A 10,535-nucleotide genomic window follows, 5' to 3' on the forward strand; every position below is an offset into this window, starting at 1 on the left:
ATTAGATAGAAGCCATTTCATGTGATGTGATTTAAAAGTAAGTTTTTTTTTACTTATAAAAGTAGTTTGTTCTTTGCTGAGGTTAACAGAGGGAGCAGAAACAATTAGAAAATGAGTAGAGTTTAGAATGTCTTTGATGATAATGCTGTTTAAGTGACTTTTATATTTTGTCTACAGAAAATCAGTCTATGCAAGACCAGGCATCTATATTGGAAGGTGAATTAGTTACAGAATGTATATTTGGAAATCTTCGAATCATTGAATATAATTAATGAATGGACATTCACAATTATGCATGTGAACTTCAAAGCAATGATTTCCTAAATCTGACCAGTATCATTTTTTTAAATTTGGCTTCTTAATTGAATCAAATCTTAGAACTGATGAAATTAACATAGTGACACAAATGATCTTGAATCATAAAAGTTGTATATTGGATGTAGACATAAAGACAAGGCTATACGAAGATTGTCTTTTTTTTTTTTTTTTTTTTTTACGAAGATTGTCTTAGATATAAGAAAGATTAGAAGGTGATGGGAAAGGCTTGAATGATTAGTTTGTGTATAGCCAGAAGTTTAAGAATTTGTTAAGTGGATAGCAACATGTGGTTTAATATTTTGTGACTGCCTTCTGAGTGTTTTGAGGCTCATTTGGCATTCTGTCTCCTAGTCAACTTGTAGAAAAGTAATTCTGTTTTTAAAATCAAGGCAAATGAGTTCATGCTGGCTAGGAGAAGATCTTGTTTTTTAAAAGAAATTTCTATGACATTATGTTCTTTGGTTTGCGAAGCAAGTTTGTTGTGACTTAATATTGTGAATATCAATTGAGCAAAAATAAAATGCTGAAAGAATTTTAATTTGTTTAAAGAAGAATAATTTTTTGCTTTTACATATATACATATACAAAACTTAATAAAACGTAAAATGATTATATTGTGATTTAGTGATTATCCTACTTCTGGCCTGTTTTGTTCCTTTTTCTTTAAAGATAAAGGCAGTTAAGTATTCAATACCTTAATGAGTTCTGCTACTGATGTTCATGTCTCACTTTGAGATGACAGGTTTTGGGAGATTCGGGGCAGGGGGGAGAAAATTTACCAAAGATGACAGTAGTTTAATTTTACATTTGCTGCCATCCTGGAATTTTTTCATATGTGTGGCAGTGAAAAAAAAAAAATCTTACTACAGGTATTTGAATGCACTTTTCTACTTTGAGTTAAGACAATTCTTAATGCAAAGGTAGTAAAACATACTGGTGGTGTGTAGTTGGGCTGTTTTTTGGCTTTTAGCAGTGTTTCTACCATGCGGATGATTTGCGTTTGCTGAATTGCTTATGTTTAATTGCTTTCTTAGGAAATAGGAGATTGCTACTTTTATTCTTTTTTGTGTGTGTTAAATACATCAGGAACCTTTTTTTTTTTTTAAGCAGATTCAGGTGATTTATTTTTTCTCTTTTGGGAGAGAATTGTTTGATCTTTGAAATTCATGTACCAGTATAGACATAAAAGCGTCACTATCCTTAAATTTAGCACAGCTATTTCACTTTAAAAGAAATTATATCAAGATAGCCTGCTTCCTAAGCCAGGGCTCTGATTACCAGAGGGTTCGATCATGAGTTTGTGAATCCAGGGCTACATGGTGGTCCCAGCAGCTCAGCTGGTAAAACTTTTGTGACAGTTATCTCAGGGTGAAGGTAGAACTTGAAGGTATTATATGATGGATACAACTTAGTTTTCTCTTTCCAGGATTCTAAAGGAAAATGCTCTCTGGTATCTGTTACAGGTCCTCAGAATGGTTGGAATGATCCGCCAGCTTTGAACAGAGGACCCAAGAAGAAGAAGGTACTAGAAAAAGATGTCTATTCAGTTGCCCCCAGATGTCCTCTCAATCATGTAGCCACGTGAAGCACACCACACTTCACTGTTCTTTAAAGACAAAGCTTACTGACTGCTGTACTTAATACGTGTATTTTAACTTACATCTTCTAATCCATGAAGGGAAGAAAAATACAGAACAGTACAGTGGTATGAATTAAACCCCTTTTAGAAGACAAGATGTAAATTCCCAACATCTATTTCAAAGAGTAGGAAACAAAATTTCAGGTTACTCAAATGAATTTCTTTTTTAGGAGTTACTTTGATTTTGGGTCCCAGCAGTAATCATAAATTTGTAATTATGTTTTGGACTATTTTTGTCTATCACATACGATATGAAAAGAAAGAGCCTTGTTAGCTGAGCATCATTTAGAGCATAGCATAAGATTCTTCTTTCCTTCTTTTACCGCAAGCCATTTTCTCCTTTTTTTTTTTCTTTACTCATAGTGACTTCTGTCCCCCAAATACAGTAATGAGAGGCCAGAACATAAAATTGGGAGATACTAAGTGAACAGAATCCCCAAAATTATGTCAGTGATAATCAGAAACTTAGTCTACTACTCTTAGTGTGATTGATCACTAAGTAGGTATCACTTAATGGTCTCAGGAAAGGGTATTTTATATGATCTCTTGACACACACACCCCCACATCCACACACATTTTTGGCATACTTATCCCAGTATAGCTAAATATAATTCTCCATCCTCTTTCAACAATGCCATGGTTCTGGCCCGTTACGGGACAAGTGTGGAAGGCAGAGGGCGGACTGAAAGATCCAGGTTTGAGTCTCCGGCCCTCTTAGCCAGATTAGCTTTACTTTTACATTTTACTCTAGAATTCTGCATGAAAATCCATTTTGAAAAGTATTCTACTGTTACTAAAAAATTATTTAACCACAGAATGATCTAACTCCCTTATTTACTTTTTAAAACTGAAGTATAGTTGATTTACAGTGTTAATTACTGCTATATAGCAAAGTTAATTCAGTTATATATGTTCTTTTCCATTATGGTTTATCGTAAGATATAGAATATATTCTCTGTGCTGTACAGTAGGCCCCTGTTATTTATCCATTTTATATATAAAAGTTTACATCTGCTCACCCCAACTTCCCATTCCATCTCTCGCTCAGCCCCCTGCGCCTTGGTAACCACCAGTCTGTTCTGTATGTCCATAATTCTGTTTCTGTTCATAAGTCAGTTCATTTGTGTCATATTTTAGATTCTCCGCGTAAGTGATAGCACATGGTATTTGTCTTTCTCTTTCTGACTGACTTCACTCTGTATGATAATCTCTAGTTGCATTCATGTTGCTGTAGATGGCTAACGCCCTTATTTAAAGCTGAGGAAATGTTGTCATGTCATTTTTTTCTTACTCTCGGTGCCTTTTTGTCCATCTTTTAAAAGATGCCTGAGAACTTTACGCCTCCTGTTCCCATCACATCACCAATCATGAACCCCTTGGGTGACGCCCAGTCACAGATGCTGCAGCAGCAGCCTTCGGCGCCAGGACCACTGTCCAGCCAGGCTTCGTTCCCACAGCCACACCTCGCTGGCGGCCAGCCCTTCCGAGGCATCCAGCAGCCCCTCAGTCAGCCAGGCATGCCTCCGTCATTTTCAAAGCCCAATATCGAAGGTGCCCCTGGGGCTCCCATTGGAAATACCATGCAGGTAACAGTGAATCTGTGGAAGTGGGAGACGGCTCTATTTCAGGGTGCTTTTTCAACGTGTTAACTTTGATGGTTATACCTTTATTATTATCTCAGTTTGATTTCAGTTTAGACAAGTAAAAAAGAACTTTTTTTTTAAGATCACATATGTACAGTATTTTCCAGTGACATGGCCATATGCGAACGTTCTAGAAAAGGCTTAAATATTTACTAGTATATGTTAACAGTAACTTGGCAATTGCAGTATTTCATTTCATCTGATCAGTAGCCACAATTTAAGATCAGTTGAATCCATATTGGCATCCAAGGCTGCTCAGCAGAAGCTGTTTCCAAAGGTGTTTTTCCTTTAAAATGTAAAATAAAAATGTAATGACTTCGATCTTTTCTTGTGTGTGTGTAAGAGCTAATAATATAGCCATATCTTTGGATAGAGATGTCAGTTCATACTTGCTTTTCACATACAAGCAGGTAGTTGTCAGAGCTCTCAATAATGAAAAAATCTATTGGATTTCCATGTAACTGACTTAGGCATAAAAGGCAATCTTGATCTATTCATGAAAAATAAAGAGGTTGGGTCACAGTTCAACATAAGAAGATGAAATAAATTCCTGCCCAAGTATATAAAACTAGTTCTTCTGTCATTTTCTTTGACTCATTTAAGTCAAATTTATAAAGATTCAGTCTATCACAAAAGTATGTTTTGCTATTAAGAGAGTTCCTAGATATTAACAGTAGCATTATAAACTCCAGGGTTCTGATGGAGGTGGGAGGACCTGCTTCTTTTTACAAGAAGATATACTTAAGATATATTGTTAGTTTCTATGATTACGAGTCTGTGCCGTTTGTGAAGCCATTCACTTGTGTTGGGACCTGGGAGTTCGTGCTACACTCGTCTGGACCAGAACTTCAGTTACCATGGAGAGGGAGAGCGCCATGGGTGTGTGTGGTTCAGCCAGGCCATGCTACCCAGCTCCCTGTCCACTCGGATGTCTCTGAGGCACCTCATGCTTAGTATATCCCAAGTCCAACTCATAGTCTTCCTCCCGAACCTAATTGTCTTTTGGTGTGTCATTTCAATTAATACCACCCTAATCCTTTCTATTGAATCAAGCCAGAAACCTGGGCATCTTTACACTCGTTTTCCTCTAATCTGTTTTTCGGATCCGTCCCCACATCCTGTTGATGTTACTGTGAAGTCTCTCTCCCACCCCTTCTCTGTTTCCAGTCTGGTCCATGTGACCTGTGTCATAGCACGTAGTAGCGCCTTTGTCAGTTTTCAGCAGGACAGGAGCCTCTGGCCGGTCTGCCAGCATCTGCCATGACCCATCTCTTCTCTGGTCTTAGCTCCTCGTTGCTTAGCACGTTACACTTCCCACTGTTCTCGGAGAAGGACCAACATTTTTCACATTATCTGGAAGCTCTCAGCTCATACTCTTTGCTGTCTCTGCTCCAGCCGAGCTGACCTCCTTCAGTCCCTGTATCATGATCTTTCCTGTGTACTGTTCTGTCTGGAATGCACTTCTTCCCCTGTTTAACTCCTACTTAACCTTCTGATAAAACTTCCTTAAAGAGTCTTCCCCTCAGTTAAATCCCACTTATATTGTCTGTTGGTTCCAGTGATGTGAACTTAACCACAGTTGCTGTTTGACATACATTTATGACATTTTTAAACTTTCCCTTCCGCTAGCCTATAAACTCCCTGAGAGACAAGATTATTTCTGTATTGATTCATCAGTGCCTAGTACATAATTGCCTAATGTTTTCTAGGAATGAATATAATCAATCAAAAGTTTAAGCACTTACACATCCCTTCTTTGTTTATCCGTCTTTATACATTCAGTTAGATCATGGTCTCTTCTATCCTAACCTTTGATTTAATCTCACAGTTTGATAAAAGACCAGTTAACAAATCTCCAAGAGTAAACCAAAGAATGCAAGACTGTTGGAATAAACAAGAAGGAGCCAACATGCAAAGCAAGCAGTCACTCCCACCAGCCAGCTTTATAAATGCCCGGCTCTTTGTTTCCTGCTGGCATGGGCCTCTTGCCCCATCAGTTATATACAATCGTGATCAACATGTGTTCCATGATTAAACAAATACTTTATACCCAACCCTGTTTTTCAAATTAGAAGCTGTAGGAGGACTACCGGTATCTTCTACTGAATATCTCGTTTTTATGTTTGCTTATCCCAGGTGATTCCACTCGTTCATTTTTTGATTTTGAATAACCTATATACAAATTAGTTGTTTTCTCTTTATGACAGATTCAGGACTTTGTATACAGGTAGTTTCTGGTCATTTCTGCTCATTTTAATGGTATTATTTCTTCCAGCATGTGCAATCTTTGCCAACAGAAAAAATTACCAAGAAGCCTATTCCAGATGAACACCTCATTCTAAAGACCACGTTCGAGGATCTTATTCAGCGCTGCCTCTCTTCAGCCACAGATCCTGTATGTGTTTTTTATTTTGCTTAATTAAAAGAATCCATTATGGAGCTCTTTTATATTTATTGCTTGAAGTCTTAAAAGATGTATTTTGAAAGTTTTTACAAAAGTAGTAAAGCAAGCGCTTATGTATGGTTTGCTTTACAGATGAAAGCATACTCAGTTGCTTGTTACATATAACTCCATATGATCCTTAAACCAGCCTCATGGAGGCAGGTCTGTCACACTTGTTTACAGATGAGGGCGTTAAGGGGAAACAGTCACAGTACAGTCCAGGCGGAGCCGGCGTTCAGACAGTCTGGCTCCGGGGTTCACGCTCTCAACCCCCGAGCTGCACAGTCTCATCAGCAGACCTCACGTCTGGCGCAAGGATAGGGCAGAATGCTAAAATACAAGAGACTCAGACTTGGGGTTTCTTTCAGAGTAAACGTCCAAAGGTTTTAGAGGTAGGGACTTCCCTGACAGTCTAGTGGTTCAGACTTTGCCTTCCAATTCGAGGGATGCAGGTTCAACCTCTGGTCAGGAAGCTAAGATCCCACATGCATTATGGCCAAATAAACCAAAACATGAAACAGAAGCAGTATTATAACAATTCAATAAAGACTTTTAATATGGTCCACATCAAAACATCTCTTAAAAAAAAAAAAAGCTTTTAAAAGTAGATAGGCAATCTTTAACTTTGCAAAGTCCTAAACAGTTCAGTGTTTTAGATATTGGAATCATATTCATAGTTAAAGCGACTGATTTGACTTAGTTTATTAGAGGATGACTGTGTATTGTCAACGACAAAAATTCCACAAAGCCAGTCTTGTTTGAGATGAAATTTCATTTTCTGCCAACAAGCATCGAATATGTTTATTTAGTCACTGGCCAGTTGTCTGCTTGAAAACATAGCCTCTGGGATTTGCTGTTTCATCAGACGTTGTGTATTACTGTGTGCCGCCTTCTGCTAGTCTTTTGAAAAGCGGTTCCCTGTATGGACAGTGTCAGGAGAGCAGAGGCAGGGGAAAGTTAACATAAACCTTAGCACCTGGTGTTCTGGGAGTGATGGAAAGACCAGGAGAGGAACAGAGAACAGGTGAAGCTGGTAAACAGGTAGGCGTACACTGTCTCCTGGGCACACCTCTAGACAGAGAGGTCACCATCCTGCAAAGTGGAGCAGTCCTAATGGGGAAACTTCAGTCTTCCTTCAGGCCTGAGTCAGTGTAAATAGAAGCCGGCAGGACACATAGGGCACCGCCTCACTTAGTACACTTTTGTTGAGCTTCACCTCCTCCAGGTCACAGTATCACCTCCTTTCTGGTGACCCAGGACCAGGCAGAAGACAAAGACCATTCCTGTCAGTATTTGGGGAAGGAGTTCTGCTACTGCCCAGGACTTTGAACCGTCCACAAAAGTCCATTTTAATCCAGTGCTCTAAATCATGTTTATTGCATGGCTTTGTTCTTAGTTTCACTTCAGTTCAGTCCAGAGGACACAAAGTAACGTTACAGCCAGGCTTGGTTATCTTTTCCCCACCCAATAGAACATGAGCTCGTGAGACACAAAACCATCCCCAGCATGGCACACAGTAGGCATTCAATGAATATTGAAAAACAGTATCACTTCTAGGCATAATGTAGATCATTAAGTTAATCACAGTATGATTTAAACTTTTAGACTAGTTTTCCCTCACTAAGAGTACTGGGGAGAGGTAGGAGGACTCCTTTAATTTAAGAACTCTTTTTTAATACTCCCCTCTTAATAATCTTAAGACGTCAGAAAATAATTTTCTCCTTTTTCTCTTTTTTTGGTGTTTTAAAGGCCCAGAATAAGATAGGATTAAATGCACCAAGTGTGACTGAGTGTATTCTTGAGGTTAGAAAAAGATCCCACAGTTCACCCGTGTGTTCGCTTTCTAGCTCCCATAGCGTTCATCCTATTCACTGTACGGTAACTGCGAGGCCTCCTCTCCTGTCGTGCCTGGCGCACTGCTGCCTGCAGGCGGCCCTCGCCGTCGCTTGTGCGTGTAGTGTAGTTGGCCAGCCACACCTCAGGAGTGTCACAGAGCCCTGAAATCCAGCCAGGCCCCCGCTGTGCACACCTCTGGCCCTCCCTGCCCTAAGAGATTACTGCTCTCTGTTCTCATCATCTGCTCAGGCTCCTCGGTGTGAGGTATTGCCGTTTCTTTACAAAATCAAGTTGTTCAATACCATGACTATAAAGTTTAGTGAAATGAGATGGGGTACGTTTTTGGGATAAAAGTTATTGTTCAAATGTAGCATCTCTGGTTTTTTCTCTCCTGCAGCAAACCAAGAGGAAGCTAGATGATGCCAGCAAACGTTTGGAGTTTCTGTATGATAAACTTAGGGAACAGACGGTAAGTTCGTGGGGAAAAGAAGGGTTTATGGTAAACATTTATTCCTGGTTGCTAGTCATATGTGTCTCTTCAGCACTTGCATGTCTTAAGTGTATCATATGTAGTGTGTAGTATGTGGTACGGAGTGTGTTTGAGGGCAGAATGATCATGATGACTACAGACTGAGCTTTGCTCTGCGTAAATCTTACATTTCAGTTACTGGGGATAAGGGCGTAGGGCTGTGTGTGTGTGTGTGTGAGAGAGAGAAGTTTTAGCCTTTTTATAACAGAATATAAACTGGCCTGCATTGGCCCTAAGGTGACTGGCCTTCTGTTCGTTTTTATATGTGCCTTCAATTAAGAAATCAAAGAGTGGGCAGATACTCTGTTTTTCCAGAGACAAATCTGTCATCTTTCTCGTAGTCTTAAGACTCTGACCCTTTTCTTTTACAATAGCTGTTACCCAAAGGCAAAGCCAGATGCAGCACAGGTTGAGCAGGTCAGGGTGTGTAACTGTGAAGACAGTCAGCAGTAAGGAGCGGACAGTCTGTGTCTTCACCACCTCTCCATGCCTCTCTAGCACTGTTTCGTTTTGTTAATGAAAACACTTGGGCAGAAAAAAAAAATTGGAGTTTTTCATACTCTTTTATTTTAGCATTCCTCTTCCCCACTCCCCATATCAGTCCCATCAGATAAAAATAACCACTTAGCGTGAGAACCCAACCAGAGAAAGTTACTATAGCGGTGGAAAGGGAGTGTCACCCATGGACTGATCCCCCCCAAAAAAATCTTCTCTGAAAAGTATGGGAGCCAAGTAATGACATGGAGAGGAAAAACAGATATAGGTCTTATGATTTTAAGAGATGCCAGGACTATAAACAGCAGTTAAGAATGAGCAAATTGAGTCCATAATGACTGTTGCCCTCCTAATGAAAGTGGACCAGGAGTACAGGGTTTCTGTTGTCAACAAGGTCTTACAGTAAATTGGGTCCCTACTTTAGGATGTCACAATTAAGACTCTTTAACCTCTTCATGTACGTAGGAAACACTTTTCAGAGGTGTGAGGCTATATTTAAAGCAAAGAAGATTTAAAGCTGTTAAGTGGAGAAAGACATTAACTTTCTAACTTAAGGGAGGAAATCTGGCTGCTTTTCTGTAAGAAAATACCTGCCTGATCATATGTGTGTGGTTCGTAAATAATTCCTTACATAAATCATTGTGTCGTGGTTCCATTTTGTAACTTGTATGTTGTTTGGTCTGAGAAACTTTCTAGAAATGCTCACCAGTTTATCCATTTTTTAAAATAATGTGTATTTCAAACTCCTAGTAAATGCCAGGGTTTCATGTTTATAGCAGGTCTCATGGAAGATTCTCCTTTAATTCTCTCTATTCCACCTTGATTTCAGCTTTCACCAACAATCATCAATGGTTTACACAACATCGCGCGGAGCATCGAGACCCGAAACTACTCAGAAGGCTTGACTATTCACACCCACATAGTTAGTACTAGCAACTTCAGTGAGACCTCCGCTTTTATGCCAGTTCTCAAAGTTGTTCTCACCCAGGCCAACAAGCTGGGTGTCTAAAGGACGGCTTTACTTGCAGCCAATATTGCCATTTTTCCAAAGAAACATGTTTTAAACGATGATAAGATATGGACCAATCTTCATTAGCATGTTTCCATAGCAGCCAGTCAAGACCATTTATGTTGTTTCTGCAGCTGTATTCACGTTACTAGACCTGCTCAAAACCCTGGTGCTTGCTTTTGTTTTAATCTTTTATTGCCCGTGATGATTTTCCTGTTCTGCAAATAATGTATTTCCTGGATTACACATAGTATGCTTTCCCGAAATACTCTGATAAAATCTGGTTTTGAAACCTCAGTTTGCTCTTTGGAAAAGGAGCCTTTGGTTACGCAGAAGGCAGAGCCCAAACACAGTTTCTTTCATGGCCTCCCAACTTCCTCCATGTCGATCAGATTAAAGCGTGTAATCCTATTTATGTGTATGTAGTCTTTTTTTTTTTAAACAGCTACTCACAGTTTAAAGTTTTATTTTTTGTGTCTTTGGCTTCACTTTGGTTCTGAACAAATAGATTTTGAACAAAAATCTAGAAGAAGCTGCTACATAGATTTTAATTTTAGCAAATACTAATGAAAAGTGGGATCACTGGCTTTAAGTATCTATAGGAAAAGACAACATTTTCATT

At 39.2% G+C, this 10,535-nt stretch overlaps 1 protein-coding gene across 19 annotated transcripts in view; it reads left to right on the forward strand.

Moving 5' to 3' along the window:
• SEC31A (SEC31 homolog A, COPII coat complex component) overlaps positions 1-10,324 on the forward strand; it is a 58,276-nt gene extending 47,952 nt beyond the window's left edge. For 10 of the 19 annotated variants that reach the window (XM_043906337.1, XM_043906340.1, XM_043906348.1 and 7 more), the window contains 5 exons: positions 1,782-1,840; positions 3,281-3,544; positions 5,877-5,996; positions 8,278-8,349; positions 9,734-10,324. In XM_043906337.1, coding sequence (XP_043762272.1) covers positions 1,782-1,840; positions 3,281-3,544; positions 5,877-5,996; positions 8,278-8,349; positions 9,734-9,913 — 695 coding nt within the window. In that variant the 3' untranslated portion in view covers positions 9,914-10,324. Of the gene's footprint in view, positions 1-177; positions 217-1,781; positions 1,841-3,280; positions 3,545-5,876; positions 5,997-8,277; positions 8,350-9,733 lie in introns of all 19 variants that reach the window. The other 9 variants (XM_043906332.1, XM_043906338.1, XM_043906339.1 and 6 more) reach the window with 1 other exon arrangement.
• Positions 10,325-10,535: the final 211 nt, after the last annotated feature.

Source organism: Cervus elaphus, chromosome 6 (assembly GCF_910594005.1).
Source record: "Cervus elaphus chromosome 6, mCerEla1.1, whole genome shotgun sequence".
Lineage (NCBI taxonomy): Eukaryota > Metazoa > Chordata > Mammalia > Artiodactyla > Cervidae > Cervus > Cervus elaphus.